We start from the raw sequence: 24,599 nt of genomic DNA, 5'->3' as shown, positions 1-24,599 counted from the left end.
GAAATTCATAAGAAAGCTTCTCATGATCAGATAGGAGAGTGTTATGATGACCTTGAAGATTGTTAAACTTGGATTAAAGTCTCTGAAGACTTTCATCCAAAGCATTGGAGCGATCCATTTCTTCTCCCAACATATCGTCGCTCTCATTTAGCATATTCTAAACTTTTTCCAAAGCTCTTTGTTGTTTAGTGGCAAGGGAAGCAAGTTTGACATAGCTGGGTCCAAATTCATCACCAGATTCATCATCACTCGACTCAGATAAGTAGCATTCAGTTACCTTGGCACCTTTTGCCATAAGGCATGGTGCAGAGGATGATGATTCTGGATTGAAAGTCATAGCCTTGCGCGATTCCATAAAGTCCTCAAACCAGGGTTATGGCGAGACCGATGACTTTCATAGACCTCAGAGAGTCGGTCCCAGATGAGTTTTGCATGGCTGAGATGCATAACGTTCCTGAACTAGTTTTGTGACAAGCTGGAGCAGATGATGTCCTTCTCTGTGAGGTTGAGTAGCGTGTACTTGCGAATATCATCAGCCTCCACCATCTTGCATAGGTCAGTAAGACCAATTTCGGTGATGGTCCAGAGTTCGATGTTCATCGCCATGAGGTGCTTCTTCATCATGGCCTTCCACTTGGGATAATCATGACCGTCAAAGATGGGGCATGTCACAGTCTTCATTCCTGTGGTCGACATAACTAAAACTCCAGGTGGTTAAACCAAAATCACACAGAACAAGGGAGTACCTTGATCTGATACCAATTGAAAGTGCGTTATATCGACTAGAGGGGGGGTGAATAGGCGATTTTTATGAATTCTTCACTCAGGAATTTCAAGGTGAGGAAATTCCTGAGTGAAGAACTACTTGCAGCGGAATAAGTACTCAGAAGTAAACATAACAGTGCATTAGCATGGTCTTCATGATAAAATGAAAACAAGCACAGAGTACAGAAAGCGTAAACACAGGATAACACGGGATAAGACAAACAGACTGAAGAAATTGAACTGAGGAAATAGAGAAAGTCTTCAGTCAAAGTCTTCAAACAAATATGAACAAGCACACAACACAGAAATGAGGAAATGGAAGGGTTGAGGAAATGGAACCAGGTATCTTGGTGAAGACAATGATTTGGTAGACCAGCTCCAAATGTTGTGACAGTTGTATGTCTAGTTAGGGCGGCTAGGTATTTAAACCTGAGGACACACAGTTCCGGACACCCAGTCCTGAACACGCAGCTCAAGACACTCAGTCCTCACCATATTCCCTTGAGCTAAGGTCACATAGACCTCGCCCAATCACTCGTGGTAAGTCTTCAGGTGACATCCAAACCTTCACATACTTGGTCACTCGGTGTTCCACAATTTCCTCTTGGATGCTCTAGACCATGATGCCTAACCGTTTGGAAGATGCACAGTCTTCAAAGGTAACAAGCGTCGGATCCACGCAGGATCAATCTCTTCAGTGATGCTCAATCACTTTGGGTTTGTAGGTGTTTGGGTTTGGGTTTTCCTCACTTGATGATTTTCACTCAAAGTCCTCGGAGGATGGGATGCTCTCAAATGACAAGTGTCAGTTTCTCTCGGAGCAGCCAACCAGCTAGTGGTTATAAAGAGGGGGCTATTTATAGCCTAGGGAGCAGCCCGACATGATAAGACATAAATGCCCTTCAATGATATGACCGTTAGGTGGGTAGATATTTTGGGACAGCTGGCGCATAGCACAACAACGGTCGGAATTTTGAGTATCAAATTCCTCAAGGCTATCATGTTCCTCACTGTGTAGGCAATCCGCACTGGCGAATTCCTTGTTGGGTTTCGTAGTAATTTCAAAAAATTTCCTACGCACACACAAGATCATGTGATGCATAGCAACGAGAGGGGAGAGTGTAGTCTACGTACCCAATGCATACCGACTGCGGAAGCGCTGACACGACGTAGAGGAAGTAGTCGTACGTCTTCACGATCCAACCGATCAAGTACCGAAACTACGGCACCTCCGAGTTCGAGCATACGTTCAGCTCGATGACGATCCCCGGACTCCGATCCAGCAAAAGTGTCAGGGAAGAGTTCCGTCAGCACGACGGCGTGGTGACGATCTTGATGCACTACAGCAGCAGGACTTCGCCTAAACTCTGCTACAATATTATCGAGGAATATGGTGGCTGGGGGCACCGCACACGGCTAAGGAATAGATCACGTGGATCAACTTGTGTGTCTAAAGGTGCCCCTGCCTCCGTATATAAAGGAGCCAAGGGGGAGGGGTGCGGCCAGCCCTATGGAGGCGCAGGAGGAGTCCTACTCCTACCGGGAGTAGGACTCCCCCCCCAATCCTATTCCAAATAGGATTCCCAAGTGGGAAAGAGAGAGGGAGGTGGCCGGCCACCTCTTTACTCGTTCCGTAATACATCATCTCACAACTAACATATTAGTTGTAATGCTTGCAAGGCTTATGTGATGTGCATTACCGAGAGGGCCCAGAGATACCTCTCCGACAATCGGAGTGACAAAACCTAATCTCGAAATACGCCAACCCAACATGTACCATTGGAGACACCTGTAGTACTCCTTTATAATCACCCAGTTACGTTGTGACGTTTGGTAGTACCCAAAGTGTTCCTCCGGTAAACGGGAGTTGCATAATCTCATAGTTATAGGAACATGTATAAGTCATGAAGATAGCAATAGCAACATACTAAACGATCGGGTGCTAAGCTAATGTAATGGGTCATGTCAATCAGATCATTCAACTAATGATGTGACCTCGTTAATCAAATAACAACTCATTGTTCATGGTCAGGAGACATAACCATCTTTGATTAACGAGCTAGTCAAGTAGAGGCATACTAGTGACACTCTGTTTGTCTATGTATTCACACATGTATTATGTTTCCGGTTAATACAATTCTAGCATGAATAATAAACATTTATCATGATTATAAGGAAATAAACAATAACTTTATTATTGCCTCTAGGGCATATTTCCTTCAGTCTCCCACTTGCACTAGAGTCAATAATCTAGATTACACTGTAATGATTCTAACACCCATGGAGCCTTGGTGCTGATCATGTTTTGCTCGTGGAAGAGGCTTAGTCAACGGGTCTGCAACATTCAGATCCGTATGTATCTTGCAAATCTCTATGTCTCCCACCTGGACTAGATCCCGGATGGAATTGAAGCGTCTCTTGACGTGTTTGGTCCTTTTGTGAAATCTGGATTCCTTTGCCAAGGCAATTGCACCAGTATTGTCACAAAAGATTTTCATTGGACCCGATGCACTAGGTATGACACCTAGATCGGATATGAACTCCTTCATCCAGACTCCTTCGTTCGCTGCTTCCGAAGCAGCTATGTACTCCGCTTCACATGTAGATCCCTCTACGACGCTTTGTTTAGAACTGCACCAACTGATAGCTCCACCGTTTAATGTAAACACGTATCCGGTTTGCGATTTAGAATCGTCCGGATCAGTGTCAAAGCTTGCATCAACGTAACCTTTTACGGTGAGCTCTTTGTCACCTCCATATACGAGAAACATATCCTTAGTCCTTTTTAGGTATTTCAGGATGTTCTTGACCGCTGTCCAGTGATCCACTCCTGGATTACTTTGGTACCTCCCTGCTAAACTTATAGCAAGGCACACATCGGGTCTGGTACACAGCATTGCATACATGATAGATCCTATGGCTGATGCATAGGGAACATCTTTCATATTCTCTCTAATCTTCTGCAGTGGTCGGGCATTGAGTCTTACTCAACTTCACACCTTGTAACACAGGCAAGAACCCTTTCTTTGCTTGATCCATTTTGAACTTCTTCAAAATTTTGTCAAGGTATGTGCTTTGTGAAAGTCCAATTAAGCGTCTTGATCTATCTCTATAGATCTTAATGCCTAATATGTAAGCAGCTTCACCGAGGTCTTTCATTGAAAAACTTTATTCAAGTATCCCTTTATGCTATCCAGAAATTCTATATCATTTCCAATCAGCAATATGTCATCCACATATAATATCAGAAATGCTACAGAGCTCCCACTCACTTTCTTGTAAATACAGGCTTCTCCAAAAGTCTGTATAAAACCAAATGCTTTGATCACACTATCAAAGCGTTTATTCCAACTCCGAGAGGCTTGCACCAGTCCATAAATGGATCGCTGGAGCTTGCACACTTTGTTAGCTCCCTTTGGATCGACAAAACCTTCCGGTTGCATCATATACAACTCTTCTTCCAGAAATCCATTCAGGAATGCAGTTTTGACATCCATCTACCAAATTTCATAATCATAAAATGCGGCAATTGCTAACATGATTCGGACAGACTTAAGCATCGCTGCGGATGAGAAGGTCTCATCGTAGTCAATCCCTTGAACTTGTCGAAAACCTTTTGCAACAAGTCGAGATTTATAGACAGTAACATTACCATCAGCGTCAGTCTTCTTCTTGAAGATCCATTTATTCTCAATTGCTTGCCGATCATCGGGCAAGTCAACCAAAGTCCATACTTTGTTCTCATGCATGGATCCCATCTCAGATTTCATGGCTTCAAGCCATTTTGCAGAATCTGGGCTCACCATCGCTTCTTCATAGTTTGTAGGTTCATCATGATCTAGTAGCATGATTTCCAGAATAGGATTACCGTACCACTCTGGCGCGGATCTTACTCTGGTTGATCTACGAGGTTCAGTAGTATCTTGTTCTGAAGTTTCATGATCATTATCATTAGCTTCCTCACTAATTGGTGTAGGTGTCGCAGAAACAGGTTTCTGTGATGTACTACTTTCCAATAGAGGAGCAGGTATAGTTACCTCATCCAAGTTCTACTTTCCTCCCACTCACTTCTTTCGAGAGAAACTCCTTCTCTAGAAAGGATCCATTCTTAGCAACGAATGTCTTGCCTTCGGATCTGTGATAGAAGGTGTACCCAACAGTCTCCTTTGGGTATCCTATGAAGACACATTTCTTCGATTTGGGTTCGAGCTTATCAGGTTGAAGCTTTTTCACATAAGCATCGCAGCCCCAAACTTTAAAAACGACAACTTTGGTTCTTGGCAAACCATAGTTCATAAGGCGTCGTCTCAATGAATTTTGATGGTGCCCTATTTAATGTGAATGCGGTCGTCTCTAAAGCATAACCCCAAAACGATAGCGGTAAATCTGTAAGAGACATCATAAATCGCACCATATCAAGTAAAGTACGATTACGACGTTCGGACACACCATTACGCTGTGGTGTTCCGGGTGGCGTGAGTTGCGAAACTATTCCACATTGTTTCAAATGTAAACCAAACTCGTAACTCAAATATTCTCCTCCACGATCAGATCGTAGAAACTTTATTTTCTTGTTACGATGATTTTCAACTTCACTCTGAAATTCTTTGAACTTTTCAAATGTTTCAGACTTATGTTTCATTAAGTAGATATACCCATATCTGCTTAAATCATCTGTGAAGGTGAGAAAATAACGATATCCGCACGAGCCTCAATATTCATCGGACCACATACATCGGTATGTATGATTTCCAACAAATCTGTTGCTCTCTCCATAGTACCGGAGAACGGTGTTTTAGTCATCTTGCCCATGAGGCACGGTTCGCAAGTACCAAGTGATTCATAATCAAGTGGTTCCAAAAGTCCATCAGTATGGAGTTTCTTCATGCGCTTTACACCGATATGACCTAAACGACAGTGCCACAAATAAGTTGCACTTTCATTATCAACTCTGCATCTTTTGGCTTCAACATTATGAATATGTGTATTACTACTATCGAGATTCAATAAGAATAGACCACTCTTCAAGGGTGCATGACCATAAAAGATATTACTCATATAAATAGAACAACCATTATTCTCTGATTTAAATGAATAACCGTCTCGCATTAAACAAGATCCAGATATAATGTTCATGCTCAACGCTGGCACCAAATAACAATTATTTAGGTCTAATCTAATCCCGAAGGTAGATGTAGAGGTAGCGTGCCGACCGCGATCACATCGACTTTGGAACCGTTTCCCACGCGCATCGTCACCTCGTCTTGCCATCGCTTAATCCGTAGTCCCTGTTTCGAGTTGCAAATATTAGCAACAGAACCAGTATCAAATACCCAGGTGCTACTGCGAGCTCTAGTAAGGTACACATCAATAACATGTATATCACATATACCTTTGTTCACCTTGCCATCCTTCTTATCCGCCAAATACTTGGGGCAGTTCCGCTTCCAGTGACCAGTCTGCTTGCAGTAGAAGCACTCAGTTTCAGGCTTAGGTCCAGACTTGGGTTTCTTCTCCTGAGCAGCAACTTGCTTGCTTCTTCTTGAAGTTCCCCTTCTTCTTCCCTTTGCCCTTTTTCTTGAAACTAGTGGTTTTGTTAACCATCAACACTTGATGCTCCTTCTTGATTTCTACCTCCGCAGCTTTCAGCATTGCGAAGAGCTCGGGAATAGTCTTGTTCATCCCTTGCATATTATAGTTCATCACGAAGCTCTTGTAGCTTGGTGGCAGTGATTGGAGAATTCTGTCAATGACGCAATCATCTGGAAGATTAACTCCCAATTGAATCAAGTGATTATGTAACCCAGACATTTTGAGTATATGCTCACTGACAGAACTGTTCTTCCCCCAATCTTGCAGCTATAGAAACTTATTGGAGACTCATATCTCTCATCCGGGCATTTGCTTGAAATATTAACTTCACTCCTGGAACATCTCATATGCTCCATGACGTTCAAAACGTCGTTGAGTCCCGATTCTAAGCCGTAAAGCAATGGCACATGAACTTATCGAGTAGTCATCCAGCTTGCTCTGCCAAGACGTTCAATAACATCTGGTGTTGCTCCAGCAGCAGGCCTGGCACCCAGCGATGCTTCCAGGACGTAATTCTTCTGAGCAGCAATGAGGATAATCCTCAAGTTACGGACCCAGTCTGTATAATTGCTACCATCATCTTTCAACTTTGCTTTCTCAAGGAACGCATTAAAATTCAACGGAACAACAGCACGAGCCATCTATCTACAATCAACATAAACAACCAAGATACTATCAGGTACTAAGTTCATGATAAATTTAGGTTCAATTAATCATATTACTTAAGAACTCCCACTTAGATAGACATCCCTCTAATCTTCTAAGTGATTACGTGATCCAAATCAACTAAACCATAACCGATCATCACGTGAGATGGAGTAGTTTTCAATGGTGAACATCGTTTATGTTGATCATATCTACTATATGATTCACGCTCGACCTTTCGGTCTCCGTGTTCCGAGGCCATATCTGCATATGCTAGGCTCGTCAAGTTTAACCTGAGTATTCTGCGTGTGCAAAAACTGGCTTGCACCCGTTGTAGATGGACGTAGAGCTTATCGCACCCGATCATCACGTGGTGTCTGGGCACGACGAACTTTGGCAACGGTGCATACTCAGGGAGAACACTTCTTGATAATTTAGTGAGAGATCATCTTATAATGCTACCGTCAATCAAAGCAAGATAAGATGCATAAAAGATAAACATCACATGCAATCAATATAAGTGATATGATATGGCCATCATCATCTTGTGCCTGTGATCTCCATCTCCGAAGCACCGTCATGATCACCATCGTCACCGGCGCGACACCTTGATCTCCATCGTAGCATCGTTGTCGTCTCGCCAATCTTATGCTTCCACGACTATCACTACCGTTTAGTAATAAAGTAAAGCATTACATCGCGATTGCATTGCATACAATAAAGTGACAACCATATGGCTCCTGCCAGTTGCCGATAACTCGGTTACAAAACATGATCATCTCATACAATAAAATTTAGCATCATGCCTTGACCATATCACATCACAACATGCCCTGCAAAAACAAGTTAGACGTCCTCTACTTTGTTGTTGCAAGTTTTACGTGGCTGCTACGGGCTTAAGCAAGAACCAATCTCACCTACGCATCAAAACCACAACGATAGTTTGTCAAATAGACTCCGTTTAAACCTTCGCAAGGACCGGGCGTAGCCATACTTGGTTCAACTAAAGTTGGAGAGACAGTCGCCCGCAAGCCACCTGTGTGCAAAGCACGTCGGGGGAACCGGTCTCGCGTAAGCGTACGCGTAAGGTTGGTCCGGGTCGTCTCGTCCAACAATGCCGCCGAACCAAAGTATGACATGCTGGTAGGTAGTATGACTTATATCGCCCACAACTCACTTGTGTTCTACTCGTGCATATAACATCAACATCAATAACCTAGGCTCGGATGCCACTGTTGGGTTTCGTAGTAATTTCAAAAAATTTCCTACGCACACGCAAGATCATGTGATGCATAGCAACGAGAGGGGAGAGTGTAGTCTACGTACCCAACGCAGACCGACTGCGGAAGCGCTGACACGACGTAGAGGAAGTAGTCGTACGTCTTCACGATCCAACCGATCAAGTACCGAAACTATGGCACCTCCGAGTTTGAGCACACGTTCAGCTCGATGACGATCCCCGGACTCCGATCCAGCAAAGTGTCGGGGAAGAGTTCCGTCAGCACGACGGCGTGGTGACGATCTTGATGCACTACAGCAGCAGGGCTTCGCCTAAACTCTGCTACAATATTATCGTAGAATATGGTGGCTGGGGGCACCGCACACGCCTAAGGAATAGATCACGTGGATCAACTTGTGTGTCTAAAGGTGCCCCCTGCCTCCGTATATAAAGGAGCCAAGGGGGAGGGGTGCGGCCAGCCCTATGGAGGCGCAGGAGGAGTCCTACTCCTACCGGGAGTAGGACTCCCCCCCCCCTAATCCTATTCCAAATAGGATTCCCAAGTGGGAAAGAGAGAGGGAGGTGGCCGGCCACCTCTCCAAGTCCTAGTAGGACTAGGGGAGGGGGGAGGCGTGCAGCCCACCATTGGCAGCCCCTTTCACCTTTCCACTAAAGCCCAATAAGGCCCATATGGCTCCCGGGGGGTTCCGGTAACCTCCCGGTAATCCGGTAAAATCCCGATTTCACCCGGAACACTTCCGATATCCAAACATAGGCTTCCAATATATCAATCTTTATGTCTCGACCATTTTGAGACTCCTCGTCATGTCCGTGATCACATCCGGGACTCCGAACAACCTTCGGTACATCAAAATGCATAAACTCATAATATAACTGTCATCGTAACCTTAAGCGTGCGGACCCTACGGGTTCGAGAACAATGTAGACATGACCGAGACACATCTCCGGTCAATAACCAATAGCGGGACCTGGATGCCCATATTGGCTCCTACATATTCTACGAAGATCTTTATCGGTCAGACCGCATAACATCATACGTTGTTCCCTTTGTCATCGGTATGTTACTTGCCCGAGATTCGATCGTCGGTATCCAATACCTAGTTCAATCTTGTTACTGGCAAGTCTCTTTACTCGTTCCGTAATACATCATCTCACAACTAACATATTAGTTGTAATGCTTGCAAGGCTTATGTGATGTGCATTACTGAGAGGGCCCAGAGATACCTCTCCGACAATCGGAGTGACAAAACCTAATCTCGAAATACGCCAACCCAACATGTACCATTGGAGACACCTGTAGTACTCCTTTATAATCACCCAGTTACGTTGTGACGTTTGGTAGTACCCAAAGTGTTCCTCCGGTAAACGGGAGTTGCATAATCTCATAGTTATAGGAACATGTATAAGTCATGAAGATAGCAATGGTAGTACCCAAAGTGTTCCTCTGGTAAACGGGAGTTGCATAATCTCATAGTTATAGGAACATGTATAAGTCATGAAGATAGCAATAGCAACATACTAAACTATTGGGTGCTAAGCTAATGGAATGGGTCATGTCAATCAGATCATTCAACTAATGATGTGACCTCGTTAATCAAATAACAACTCATTGTTCATGGTCAGGAAACATAACCATCTTTGATTAACGAGCTAGTCAAGTAGAGGCATACTAGTGACACTTTGTTTGTCTATGTATTCACACATGTATTATGTTTCCGGTTAATACAATTCTAGCATGAATAATAAACATTTATCATGATTATAAAGAAATAAATAATAACTTTATTATTGCCTCTAGGGCATATTTCCTTCATTCCTAACTCCTTAGTCAGAACAAATTCCTCAGAGACCAGAAGAACTTCGTCTCTATCACTGAAGAATATGACTGAACTGTATGAGATTTCCAATGGCTTCACTCGAAGGGATTGGTAGGTGTAGGATTTGAGTTGAACATCACATGGAAAATTTTCCTTAGTATTTCCTCGACCCTCTTTAACAGTACGGTGTTTCCTATGACTCAAGAAAGAGAATATGAAACTACGAAAACAAAATTCTTCACGCTCCATGTTCCTCGAATGAATACCAAGTCTTCAAGGTCACACCAATTTCTTCACTTTCAAAATCTTCAGAAATCCAAAGTCTTCAGTCGAAGAACTTCATTTTTAGGGGTCGACTTTCACTGTAAATATCAAACTCCTCATAGACTTATAGACCTGTGTACACTCACAAACGCATCAGTCCCTTAACCTATAAGTCTTCAATACACCAAAATCACTAAGGGGCACTAGATGCACTTACAAGAACAAAACAGATAAAGGAAAATCTAGATGAAGTTGGGAACAACCATGCAAAGGACAAATGCAAAAACTCAGAAAACACTAGAGAACTTCATCTAGAAATGGGCGGTGACAAAGTCACCTGTGTTAGAGTATATTGACTGAGGAGTCAAGTGAAAACACTTGATCGTAGGTCATACTCATCGTTTAAGCTCAAAATGGGGTTACCAATTTTCGTTTAAGCATTTGATGTATTCACATCTTGTTGAGCTACTTTGACCCATATCTTGGGGTAAAGCTTCTCTAAGAAGGAATGGCATACCTTGGGTGGTGGTGTTGATCTTAGTCATGTAGTTGAACTTGTGTGGGTTGCTCAAGGTTGATGTAGCTCATCAAGAGTTTGGAGCGCCACTTGGAAGTGAGTTCATCTACCTACATGGGTTAGTTTTGCAAGGAAGAGCACTTGTGTATCCAAAATGACAATCATGAAATTTGATACCAAATGAAATTTGATATATAGAATTTGTCAAAGGATATGTTGAAGGGTTTCATGCTTCCTTGTCTTCAACCACCATTGTATAGAGACTTGGTGATGTAGAGATTGCTCAAGATGTGAGTAAGTTGCAATCTCATAGATTTAGATTCATCCAAGTATCTACAAGGGTTAGATAGCATGCAAGGGTACAAATATATCCAAGACATATGATTATCATCATAAGAGAAGAGTCAATGATTAGTGATAGGCTCATGCCTTGCATGTATCCAAATGGAGTTCCTACCCCAAGTTTGAAGCATCGATGATGTTCAATTCACCTCTCAAATGGCAAAAGATGTTTTCATCAAGCGGTTTGGTGAATATATCCGCCAATTGCTTATCGGTACGAACATGTTTAAGATCAATGTCCCCTTTAGCAACATGATCTCGAATGAAATGATGACGAACTTCAATATGCTTAGTTCGAGAATGTTGCACGGGATTGTGAGCAATCTTAATAGCACTCTCATTGTCACAAAGCAATGGAACATGTTTCACATTGATCCCATTATCTTTAAGAGTTTGGGTCATCCAAAGTAATTGAGCACAACATGAACCGGTGGCAATGTATTCCGCTTCGGCGGTGGATAAGGATACCGAGTTTTGTTTCTTGGAGGACCAAGACACAACATATCTACCAAGAAATTAACAAGTACCGGAAGTGGACTTTCTATCAACCTTGTCTCCGGCATAGTCCGAATCGGAATAGCCAACAAGATCAAAAGAGGACCTCTTAGGATACCAAATGCCAAACCAATCATAGAGCGATGAACCTTTTGGTCAACCGGTTTGCCATCCTTGGTCAAGTCAAGATGTCCACTGGTAGGCATGGGAGTTTTCATACCTTTGCATTCTTGCATATTGAACTTCTTGAATAAGTCCTTGGTGTACTTTGTTTGAGAAACGAAGGTGCCTTCCTTAGTTTGCTTGATTTGCAAACCAAGAAAGAACTTGAGTTCACTCATCATAGACATCTCAAACTTCTCCGACATTAGCTTCCCAAACTTTTCACTAAAATGAGGGTTAGTCGAACCAAATATTATATCATCAACATAAATTTGGCACACAAATAATTCACCGTTAACCCTTTTAGTAAAAAGAGTAGAATCTATTTTTCCAATCTCAAAGCCTTTTTCAATAAGGAACTTGGTCAAGCATTTATACCACGCTCTAGGCGCTTGTTTAAGACCATAAAGAGCTTTGTGAAGTTTGTATACATGATCGGGTTTCTTAGGATTGACAAAGCCGGGAGGTTGTTTAACATAAACTTCCTCCTCAATTTCACCATTTAGAAAAGTGATGTCTACTACACAACCTTCTTCTTGTAGACGTTGTTGGGCCTCCAAGTGCAGAGGTTTGTAGGACAGTAGCAAATTTCCCTCAAGTGGATGACCTAAGGTTTATCAATCCGTGGGAGGCGTAGGATGAAGATGGTCTCTCTCAAACAACCCTGCAACCAAATAACAAAGAGTCTCTTGTGTCCCCAACACACCCAATACAATGGTAAATTGTATAGGTGCGCTAGTTCGGCGAAGAGATGGTGATACAAGTGCAATATGGATGATAGATATGGGTATTTGTAATCTGAAAATATAAAAACAGCAAGGTAACTAATGATAAAAGTGAGCACAAACGGTATTGCAATGCTAGGAAATAAGGCCTAGGGTTCATACTTTCACTAGTGCAAGTTCCCTCAACAATAATAACATAATTGGATCATATAACTATCCCTCAACATGCAACAAAGAGTCACTCCAAAGTTACTAATAGCGGAGAACAAACGAAGAGATTATGGTAGGGTATGAAACCACCTCAAAATTATCCTTTCTGATCGATCTATTCAAGAGTCTATAGTAAAATAACATGAAGCTATTCTTTCCGTTCGATCTACCATAGAGTTCGTACTAGAATAACACCTTAAGACACAAATCAACCAAAACCCTAATGTCACCTAGATACTCCAATGTCACCTCAAGTATCCGTGGGTATGATTATACGATATGCATCACACAATCTTAGATTCATCTATTCAAACCAACACAAAGTACTTCAAAGAGTGCCCCAAAGTTTCTACCGGAGAGTCAAGACGAAAAGGTGTGCCAACCCCTATGCATAGATTCCCAAGGTCACGGAACCCGCAAGTTGATCACCAAAACATACATCAAGTGGATCAATATAATACCCCATTGTCACCACGGGTATCCCACGCAAGACATACATCAAGTGTTCTCAAATCCTTAAAGACTCAATCCGATAAGATAACTTCAAAGGGAAAACTCAATCCATTACAAGAGAGTAGAGGGGGGAAACATCATAAGATCCAACTATAATAGCAAATCTCGCGATACATCAAGATCGTACCACCTCAAGAACACGAGAGAGAGGGAGATCAAACACATAGCTACTAGTACATACCCTCAGCCCCGAGGGAGAACTACTCCCTCCTCGTCATGGAGAGCGCCGGGATGATGAATATGGCCACCGGTGAGGGGTTCCCCCCTCCGGCAGGGCGCCGGAACGGGTCTAGATTGGTTTTCGGTGGCTACGGAGGCTTCTGGTGGCGGAACTCCCGATATATTCTGCTCCCGGAAGTTTTTAGGGTATATAGGTATATATATAGGAGGAAGAAGTACGTCGGTGGATCTTCGGGCTGTCCACAAGGCAGGGAGGCACACCCAGGGGGTGGGCGCGCCCCCACCCTCATGGGCAGCCCGGGACTCCTGGTCCATCTCCGATACTCCGTGGGCTTCTTCTAGTCCAAAAATAAGTTCCGTGCAGTTTCAGGTCAATTGGACTCCGTTTGATTTTCCTTTTCCGCGATACTCTAAAACAAGGAAAAAACAGAAACTGGCACTGGGCTCTAGGTTAATAGGTTAGTCCCAAAAATCATATAAAATAGCATATAAATGCATATAAAACATCCAAGGTTGATAATATAATAGCATGGAACAATCAAAAATTATAGATACATTGGAGACGTATCAAAAATCACTTTTAATGTCCATTTGGTACAAGGTGATATCATGGTGATTAGCATAGGCAAGTAAGATGCAGATGGACTCAAGTCTAGCAACGGGGGCATATGTCTCACCGTAGTCCATACCTTCGTCTTGAGTGTAGCCTTGGGCGACGAGACGTGCTTTGTTGCGAACGACTTGACCATCTTCGTCTTGCTTGTTGCGAAACACCCATTTGGTACCAATGATGTTGTGGTTGTTGTCGGGCTTCTCGACCAATGTCCACACTTGATTTCTCTCGAAGTTGTGTAGCTCTTCATGCATGGCGTTTATCCAATCCGGATCTTCCAATGCTTCTTCAACCTTCATAGGTTCAATGCTAGAGATGAATGAATAATGTTCACAAAAGTTAGCCAAATGAGTTTTAGAGCGAGTGATTCTCCCAGTTTGAATATCATTGAAGATTTGTTCGACGGGATGGTCTCTTGAGACTCTTGCTCGAACTCGTGAAAGCTTTTGCTTGGGTCGGGGTAGAACATCTTCTTCATCATCTTGTCCTTCTTCTTGGCCTTCTTCATTATTGGCGTTGTTGTTCTCTTGTCTTGGTGGAGAAGATGGTTGATGAGGTTCATCTTGGTGTACTTCCTCGTTTTCTTCATTTTGGTGCGTCCCACTTGTGGATGCTTCTGTATCAACTCTTGGTTCACCTTGTCGTGAGGTAGAAGCTTCCACTTGGATGGACGAGGTACTCTCCTTCACCTTCGTTGGACGAATCTTGCCAATAGACAAGTCTTGGATTGCTTCCGAAGGATCCTTATCTCCTACATCAATTAGCAATTGCTCTACTTGCGAGCCGTTAGATTCATCAAACTTCAAATCTACCGTCTCTTCAACCTTTCGAGTGAAATTGTTGTAGACACGGTAAGTGTGAGAGTTTGACCCATAACCAAGTAGGAAACCTTCATGAGATTTAGGAGCAAATTTAGAACGACGATGCATATCAAGAATGTAGCACTTTGAGCCAAATACTCAAAAGTATCCAACTTGGGGTTTGTTACCGGCGAGAAGCTCGTATGCCGTCTTGCCGAGCAGCTTGTGAAGATACAAGCGACTTGTTGCATGACAGACTGTCTCAACCGCTTCCGCCCAAAAGTGTTTTGGAGTCTTGTACTCATCAAACATCGTTCTAGCCATCTCAATATGGGTTCGGTTCTTCCTATCAACAAATCCATTTTGTTGAGGTGTGTACGTAGCCGAGAACTCATGTGAAATCCCTTCTTCGTCAAGAAAGGTATCCACATTTGCATTCTTGAACTCCGTTCCGTTGTCGCTGCGAACCTTCTTGATCTTCACTTCAAATTGATTTTGGGCCTTCCTAGCGAAGTTCTTGAAGATCTTTTGGACCTGGGATTTATCATAAAGAAAGAACACCCACGTAAATCTTGAAAAATCATCAACTATAACTAGACCAAATGAGTTACCACCGAGACTCTTGTAGGCATTGGGACCAAAGAGATCCATATGAAGTAGCTCGAGCGATCTTCTCGTGGTCATAATGTTCTTCACGGGGTGACTTCCTCCAACTTGTTTTCCTGCTTGACAAGCACTACAAAGTCTATCCTTGTCAAATATAACACCTTTTACTCCAAGGATATGATCACCTTTAATAAGATTATCAAGATTTCGCATGCCCACATGACCTAACCTTCTATGCCACAACCAACCTTTCGAGGATTTAGCAATTAGGCAAGTTCTAGGTTGAGCCTTTCTAGTGAAATCAACAATATATAGATCACCTCTACGTGTACCGGTAAAGACCATTTTATGATTATCTCTACGAAACACTTGCCAATCTACTTCAGTAAATAGGACATTGAAACCAAAGTCAGCAAGTCTAGATACGGAAAGTAAATTGTAACCAAGAGATTCAACGAGCATAACATTTTGTATAGAGCTATCATGTGAGATGGCCACCTTACCAAGGCCAACCACCTTACCCTTTGAGTTATCACCAAAGGTGACATACTTTCGAGGGCCGTCGTTTTCAGCAAGCTCACGAAACATATCTTTGTCTCTGGTCATATGATCGGTACACCCACTATCAAGAACCCATTCCTTTCCTCCAGCCATGTAGTCGCGAAGATTAGCCATAAGACCAAAGTGTCTCATCGCATCATCAAGATCATAGTCACTATCATTATCCTCATCATAGTATCCATGTTTAACATCGTCATGTGGTGGATCAATTCCTAGAGAAAGTGATTCATTAGAAGTGTGATCGTAACAATGTTCATCTCTATGAATTCTAATGACTTCAGAAATGATATTGCTAATGATTCCAACATCTCCTTTGGTACTCGTAAGATTAGTAAGCTCAAATAAACAATCACCAAATTTGGGATCATTGGAACTCATCTTACTCAAGGCAATATACTTATGAAGAATCTCATCTAAGTTTTTCAAGGAATAGTTTGGAAATCGTTCCTCAAGAAATCTCCATATGGTGTAGGCACAATCAAGAGCAGGCACGCTAGCAAGCAAGTTTCTAGGCAATCCTCTAGTGATTAAATTGACAGTTCTAAGATTACGGATCATGTCAATAGACTCATGAAGGGTAGGATGCAAAGGATCAACATGAGGTGCACAAGGGCTAGCAATGTACTTGTTCAAATGATATTCATTGAAAATCTCAAGCATCTGATTTTTCCACTCGTGAAAGTACTCTCCATCAAGAATAGGCACTCTATGTCTAAGACTCCCCAACGTAGACTCATCCATATTCCTCCAATGGTGATTAAACCAAAGCAATGGAGACCAAAGCTCTGATGCCAATTGAAAGGGATCGAGAAGAGGTGTCTAGAGGGGGGTTAATAGACACTTAGCAAAGAAAAGTGGCAGTTTTTAATTTCTTCAAGTTGAGTGGAGTATTAACACATGTTTAAACATTCACAATACATATCAAGCAAGCATGACAAGAGTATATGGGTAGCGGAAAGTAAAGCATGAAACTTTGCAAGAATGTAAAGGGATGGGATTTGAGTTTGCAAACGCAATTGGAGACACGAAGATTTTTGGCGTGGTTCCGATAGGTGGTGCTACCGTACATCCACGTTGATGGAGACTTCAACCCACGAAGGGTAACAGTTGCGCGAGTCCACGGAGGGCTCCACCCATGAAGGGTCCACGAAGAAGCAACCTTGTCTATCCCACCATGGCCATCACCCACGAAGGACTTGCCTCACTAGGGTAGATCTTCATGAAGTAGGCGATCTCCTTGCCCGTACAAACTCCTTGGTTCAACTCCACAATCTTGACGGAGGCTCCCAAATGACACCTAACTAATCTATGAGACACCACTCTCCAAAAGGTAATAGACGGTGTGTTGATGATGAACTCCTTGCTCTTGTGCTTCAAATGATAGTCTCCCCAACACTCAACTCTCTCTCACATATTTGGATTTTGTGGAAAGATGATTTGAGTGGAAAGCAACTTGGGGAAGGCTAGAGATCAAGATTCAAATGGTTGAAATGGAATATCTTGGTCTCAACGCATGAGTAGGTGGTTCTCTATCAGAAAATGAATGCTGAAGTGTAGGCACGTTCTGATGGCTATCTCTCCGAATGAAGAGTGGGTGGAGGGGTATATATAGCCTCCACACAAATTCTAACGGCTACACACAATTTGCCAAACTCGGTGGGACCGAATCAAAAAACTCATTCTGACCGATTTAGTTTATAATGTGACCGTTAGGAGTTTCGGTGGGACCGATATGATCAACCCGGTAGGACCGATGTGCTAGGGTTAGGGTGAAGCCTCATCTCGGTTTGATCGATTACACAAACTCGGTGGGACCGATTTGGGTAATAAGTGAAACAGAGAGTTGGCCAAGCAAACTCGGTGAGACCGATTGCATATTTTGGTGGGACCGAAATTATTGTAATAGGCAACAAAGAGTTTGCAAGCCCATCTCGATGAGACCGAGATCCCATCGGTGGAACCGAATTGGTTAGTGTTTCTGGCAGTGGCTGTGTCAACAGAACTGATCGGTGGCGCCGGATAGAAAGTTTCGGTAGGGCCGAGTTTGTCTTTTGGTTTGGGACAAATGTGGATGTGGGAAAGTGGTTGAGGGCTTTGGAGCATATCACTAAGCACTTTGAGTAAGCAAGCCATTAAGCAACATCTCATCCCCTTTTAATAGTATTGGCTTTCCTATGGACTCAATGTGATCTTGGATCACTAAAATAGAAAATGTAGAGTCCAGAGCTTTGAGCTTGAGCCAATCATTTGTCCTCATCATCTTAAAGGGGTTCCACATCCTCTAGTCCATGCCACTCCATTGTTGAACTTATCTGAAGCATACTATCTGAAAACATTAGTCCAACAAGAGATATGTTGTCATTAATTACCAAAATCACCCAGGGAGCACTTGTGCTTTCAGGCATCCAACAAATTGCTCCCACGCCTTGAAAAATAGAAAAAAGAGCATATCAAGGGTGTTTTGGGGTTAAAAAAAGTGTTATAAGAAAGACATAAACTTCTTTATGTCATGGTCAAGACATACGGTCAAGAAAAAAATGTTCTGATGATTTCGCTCATTTTTAGGCTAAAAGTGTTTTTTTCTTCCATGTGACGCAACAACAATAATTTGCTCCAGGTTCCACTATCAGAGATAGCGCAAAAGGCACACAGTTTACCAACCAAACCAAAAGCAAAGAGAAGAATCATTGGCACCCAGCAGCATAATGTAGAAGTAGATATTACAACCAATGCAAGCTCCACAAGCTATCCAGTGGAAGGCTGGAGGTTGTTATACCAGTTAGTTGAATATTGCATAGTTTAAGAAAATACACCGGATGTTAATTTTTCATCGAATGAAGTATCAAAAGGATAGTTAAATATTATTTTAGTGGCAGTGAATCATCCAAGATAATACACCAGCTGTTGATTTTTCAAACAAGTACAAACTGAAAATGTAAGGATGCAATGGCGACTATTCCTGGCAAGTTACAATCATTTGAACGATCATATTACCATACGCACATCACAACACATGGGAATAGGTCAAGTATGCCAGCAAGATATCTACATGTGTGGCCATGCTTACCGCTTGGGTTCTTGTGTTGCAAGTGAGCCCAGGCATAGAATGTGGGATACAACAGCAAGAGGTGGCGATGAACACTAGAAGGAAACATTGCTGCCAACTTGGGGAGTCCGAGAAGCGGCATGCCATCGTGACCCCGGATGTCAACTCCCTGTCGAATGACAATAGGGACTAGTTGCAATCCGCGAATCAGCCAATTTTAATAGCTTGGCAAATATGGTGTGCATATATGCTAGAATTACATACGACATTTTAACTGCATGATCCATTGTAAATTTGTAGCTGTGGCTGTTGGTAGCACTTGTGCAGCACTAGTCTAGACATGATGTTTTAATAGATTGGCAAACACATATAGACTAAAACGTATCAAGTGAAAACTTGATTCCAGTGAAAATCTGGAAACTTTGATCCCACCCCGTTGGATCTGTAGCAAACGACATCTGCTCAAAGCAAGAGCTCCCACCAGCAACTTAAACACAAATTAGCACAAAGTCTCCCTCCTTCCTAGTAATGTTGTCAGGTTTTTTGAGTATTGGCTTATCCCCTCCCGTTCCTATCCCTCAGCGAAATAGCCACGGTGACGCCGAGGTTTTCATGTAAATTGGCATAATGCCTTAGTTCCGTTGCCGATGTTGTGCGATTGGTGGGTCGTATCTTGTATGTGTATGTAGGGAGCCCGTCCAGCAAAAGCGTGCTGCAATTTTCATGTAAATTCTGTCTAGGTAGTAGTATCTGATTCTAGAGTGTGAAGTTGTAGCCCCTTCTAATTCTTGATGTACAGAATTTTCTCTCTGACTTTGTAGCTCCTCCTTTGTAAACTTGTAGCTGAATTTTGATGTATTACCACTCAAGATTCAACGGGATTTTTTGCTTTAATTTGTGTGACTACTGATGGAGTGTCTTATTTATAGACATCTGAATAATGATGAAAACACCATTGCAACTAGCTCTTGAAAACACCTTCTTCGTGGTATCAATTTCTGCTCGAAGAAATACTCCAAAGAGTTCGGTAAATAGGCTGCAATTGGACAGGATCATTGATGTTTTTTTTAGAGAGATGAGCTCAGAGGGTGCACTATTGGGCCGTTTGGCTTAAATCTTCCGACCCAGGGGTCCTTCCTGGCCCAAGCGGCCCATGCAGATCACCCGGCAAAACCCCCACCTTATCCCCTCGCTATCCCCTGCCTCCTCCATTTCCAGCTCCACCACCTCTCGCCGGCTCCCCTCCCCCTCCCCTCCTCTCTCGCCGGCCACCGCCGGGCCGTACAGAATGGTGGCGCCGGCTGCCGTCTCCACCTTCTCCTCCTCCTCCTCCTCCTCCTCGTCTTCCTATTCCGTGGCACCCAGAACCCACCGCCGCGGCCTCCTCAGCGCCCGTGCGCCGCTGCCGCCGGCCCGGACCGTCGCCTCCTCCCGCACGCCGCTGGTCGTGTCCAGCCCGCCGCCCACGCCCGCCCCCGCTCCGGGGCACGCCAAGGTCGATCGCTCCGGCCGCTTCTGCAGCCCCCGCGCCGCGCGCGAGCTCGCGCTGTGAGTGTGCCCCTTCCCTAGCTAACCCAGCTTTCTCCCTCGGTTCATGGTCTGGTTTGCGGTGCTCATGGGTTCGATGGACGCTGCCTGCCGCCGTTGTTGCAGGATGGTCTCCTACGCGGCGTGCCTGGAGGGCGCCGACGTGGTGCGGCACTTCGACCGCCGGGTGGCCGCGAGAAGAGGTAGCCCGCCCCTTAATCTCTGCTGCTATAGTCCGTGTGTGTCCAGCTGCTCGGATTCCTAGCTCATTTCTCTCCACTGTGGATTTTTGCTATCTGTCCTAAATTCTGAACTTTTTGCAGAGCCTGGGTATGTTTTCAACAAGGCGTGCGTGCAGAGTTACAATTTCATGAGCTTCTGTGGGGGGCCTCTGGAGGTTGCGACGGAGGAGGAGGCCGAGAAGCTCATGAGTCAGAATGAGAAGGATTCGGCAAACGGTAATGACTATGACCATGCAACTTGACCTTTGAAATGCTAGTCTGATTGAAACTGGAGCTGCAACTTGCTGAATGTAAATTGGGAATATGGAACGTTATGCGACTTGCTCACGTTGTGGTCAGCTGTGTAATTATTTGTAAAAAAAATGCTTGTGCATTGGGAGGGTTTAAGCTATCGCAAATGAACCACTGCATCAACACGCAAAGGGCAAAACCTGTATATATTACCACAAATCCTGATCTTGTGAACTCTTCAGAGAACTTGATCACTGCTGCAAATTCGATGTTAGCATTGGAAGACTGTTCCTTTTATGTCCTACTAGGATAAGGATATGTCATGTGCTTTTCATCATGCTTTAATCATGTCTACTAGGATAAGGGTATAATAATGCGCGCATACACGAAACAAGAAGGAAATTATGAAAAAAATCAAGTTGCTGCTGGCGTGAATTTTCTGCATTGAAAGTTGAAGCTTGAAGAAAGATTGGATCGTGCCTTAAGATACCTAAAAAGTGTGCATACCCTAAAAGCTTGCCTTAATCTGAATTTTGCAGTGCAATTCCTTCAAAGTTCAGTGATAAAATATAAAAGCAATATCATCTAGGCATCGCCCTTATCTGGCTGTCTGGACAGCGTTCCATTTTTTGTCATGCCAAGTATTTTTCTCCTGCTTGGACGGCAATATGTAACCTCCACTTTGTCTCGATTATGCAATTACATTTTGGTTATGTTTTGTTTATACATGGGTAAGTGTCTCAGTCTTAAGCATGGATGATCATTGCTGAACTCAGCTTGATTTAATATTTTGAACCGAGATCAACCTAAAATTGTTGGTCTTGTTAGTATAGCAAGTACAGTAAAAGCTACGCAAAACTGTAGTAGTTAACAAATTTCTTATTTCATCCTTCTAATTTAATGAGGGCAGGCCTGGCGCAGTGGTGAAGTCCTCCGCACTTGTGCCAAGAGGTCCTGGGTTCGAACCAGCCTCTCTGCATTGCACTTTGCAGGGGTAAGACTAGGTTCCTGTAATCCCTCCCCAGACCCCACCTTGTGTGGGAGCTTCTATGCACCTGGTCTGTCCTTTTATCCTTCTAATTTAATGATCTGGTCAATACCAGTTCGGCTTCAGTATATCCTGTAGACATGAATATAGCTCGTGTTAACTGTGGTGTAAACACTTATGTTTAAAAAAAACTGAAAAGAACGGAGTATTTGGAGGAGCTTTCTGTACAAGTTGCTCCAGTAGTGTTTAGTTCTTTTGGAAAGAATTTAGCATAATTTTGCTTAATTGTTTTTCTTGTAATTCAGAGGCAGAAGTTCTTTCAGCTCCTCCAAGGCTGGTGTACAACAATTTTGTGTTACGGTATGATTAGATATAGTCGAATATCTATGTAATGCTTGTTCAGGTTTCTTACAAAAAGTACCTTTTCTAATTAGATATTTTCTGTCTCAGATTGGCCCGGGACATGTTAGTGGCAGTTGCCAGCGGATGGGATCAGCATGTTGAAGTTATCAACAAAATAATTCCCCAACATTGGAAGGTTGATACTTGTTTCACAATTTGAATATTGGTCCTTCAAATCCCTCCAAGTGTGCCTCAAGTTGCTCATATGTTTATAAGTTCGGTCCAAAGGCATGTATTATCAGGCGTCCAAGTTCAAACGTGGTTTACTAGTTTGTGAATTCAAATATCTTTGGCTCAGTGCACGGAAAAATCACGACACAAATACCAGTAGTGAGTGAAACTGGATGGTTATTTAGGATCATTTGTTTGCCTTTACCTATTCAGTGTGTTGGAGTAGGGTCTCTCAATTTTGTCTTACAAAATTGGGCATGATGTGTTTTTGTTTCAGTCCCAAGAATGGGCGAGTGATTCAGTAATCAATAGGAAGCTGACGTGTGTGGCATGAATTTTGGTGCTACTACTTTCTTGAAATATCTGAACTGTTGCCAGCAAAAGAAGATTTGACTCGCTCCTAAAGCTCACCAGCTCACTTACTTTATGTGAAATAATGGCTTGCTTGCTGAACTTCTGCCTGTGATTTATCACCGGCTCAGTTACTAATTTACCCATTCGTATTTTGCACTCTGGTTTGCTTACTAAGTTGCATCAATATTCTTTTGCTCATTCATTGAACATTTTCATTGGCAGGATGAACCTGTTGCAAGGATCCTAGAACTTTGCATTCTTCATATTGCCATGGCAGAGATGACATCGAAAGGAACTCCTCACAAAGTTGCAATTAATGAGGTTATTATTTTCTCTGCCTGTTCTTCATATCTATGGTTTTGGCATACAAGCATTGAATATATGTGCCCCCTTGTTCATTATTGTTCAGGCGGTAGATCTGGCAAAGCGGTTTTGTGATGGAGGTGCTCCTCGGGTAATCAACGGATGCCTTCGAACCTATGTAAAGGATCACATGAGCAATGGCAATAGTCAGGCAGCTGAACTAAAGCCATAAAGTTTCTGTAAATATGTATTGCAAAGGCGGTTCAAACTGGTCCTGGCTTGAAAAAAAAAAGGATTGACAGTTGAAACTACAGAAGCATGGAGAAAACCTAGCTCTGTTCTGCCAATCCCATTCAGGGTGAACCCGAAATTAGGCAAAGAAGCTGGGCTTGCGAAGATCTAGAAATATCCTCAAATGTTTCACTGGTCATTACTCCAGAAGCACGACCTATATGCTGATGATGCACACTCACCGAAAGCAACTGAGGGATACTTACTATTTCTAACAGCTTTTGCACTCGCTAAACCCTGTGGTTCATTGGATGACAAGTGTTGTAAACTTTGTGTGAATGTAAGATTGTACATCTGCTGAACTTGTAGCGCCATGCCGGTTCTGCTCAATAGTTAGAAAGGCGGAATTTAGAGAGGATATTTGTAAGATACATGCCGGTTCTGCTCTAATGTTTGGATACAATAGTTTGTAACTTTATTTGCATGTGGTTTCCATTATGTTTTTAAAATTTATATGCCCCCAAACATATTAGGTTTTTTTTGTTTCCTAACAATTTTGAAACAGGTATAGGATGCAAACTAGCAAAGCAGACAATTTTGTGTTGGTTTGTACGAGTTCTCCCATGTTTTTTTGTGTGTGTTGCAAACTGTGGCCCTCCAAAGAGGGCTAGATTATTCATTAACATCCAAAGCTATGTACAGACAGAAGTCTCCCAGTAGGGAGAGTCATGGCTTCAAGAGGCATTTTAGTTTTACATGAAGCTTCACTGCATCTGAAACTACAACAGAGGAGGTAGAGCGATGCCTACAAGCTCTCTTGGCAAGAGAATGAGCTACCAGATTCAAAGTTCTAGGAATGTGAGAGATCTTGAAGGAATTCAGAGAGGAAGCAACATGAAAGAAATTTGCTGGAATTAACCTCCAGTGTCCAGGCTTGGCCAACAGGTCATTAGCTTCAACCGCCTCCGCCAAAACTTTGCAATCCGGGAGAAATGAGACTTCAGTCCAACCCAAAGCGTGGAGCAAACAAAGATAGAGTGGTCAGAAGAAGGCAATT

The 24,599-nt window shown here is 43.1% G+C and overlaps 1 protein-coding gene across 1 annotated transcript; it reads left to right on the top strand.

Annotated features, from left to right (window-relative positions):
• Positions 1-20,282: 20,282 nt before the first annotated feature.
• On the top strand, positions 20,283-24,020 carry LOC125550205 (transcription antitermination protein NusB). The gene is made up of 7 exons (XM_048713149.1): positions 20,283-20,641; positions 20,747-20,823; positions 20,944-21,078; positions 22,387-22,441; positions 22,532-22,619; positions 23,231-23,329; positions 23,418-24,020. Exons 1-7 carry the CDS (start codon positions 20,382-20,384, stop codon positions 23,541-23,543), a joined length of 840 nt encoding a protein of 279 aa, XP_048569106.1. The 5' UTR covers positions 20,283-20,381; the 3' UTR covers positions 23,544-24,020.
• The last annotated feature ends 579 nt before the right edge of the window (positions 24,021-24,599 follow it).

Source organism: Triticum urartu, chromosome 4 (genome assembly GCF_003073215.2).
Source record: "Triticum urartu cultivar G1812 chromosome 4, Tu2.1, whole genome shotgun sequence".
Taxonomy (NCBI): Eukaryota; Viridiplantae; Streptophyta; class Magnoliopsida; order Poales; family Poaceae; genus Triticum; species Triticum urartu.
Note: the sequence above shows the minus strand (reverse complement) of the source record. Positions and strands in the feature narration are given on the sequence as shown.

Excerpts from the sequence above, each read along its gene's own strand:
- LOC125550205 (XM_048713149.1), top strand. The coding sequence starts at position 20,382 with ATGGTGGCGCCGGCTGCCGTCTCCACCTTCTCCTCCTCCTCCTCCTCC. Across the intron at positions 22,442-22,531 it reads TACAACAATTTTGTGTTACG|ATTGGCCCGGGACATGTTAG; the intron begins GTATGATTAGAT and ends TTTCTGTCTCAG. Across the intron at positions 23,330-23,417 it reads ACAAAGTTGCAATTAATGAG|GCGGTAGATCTGGCAAAGCG; the intron begins GTTATTATTTTC and ends ATTATTGTTCAG.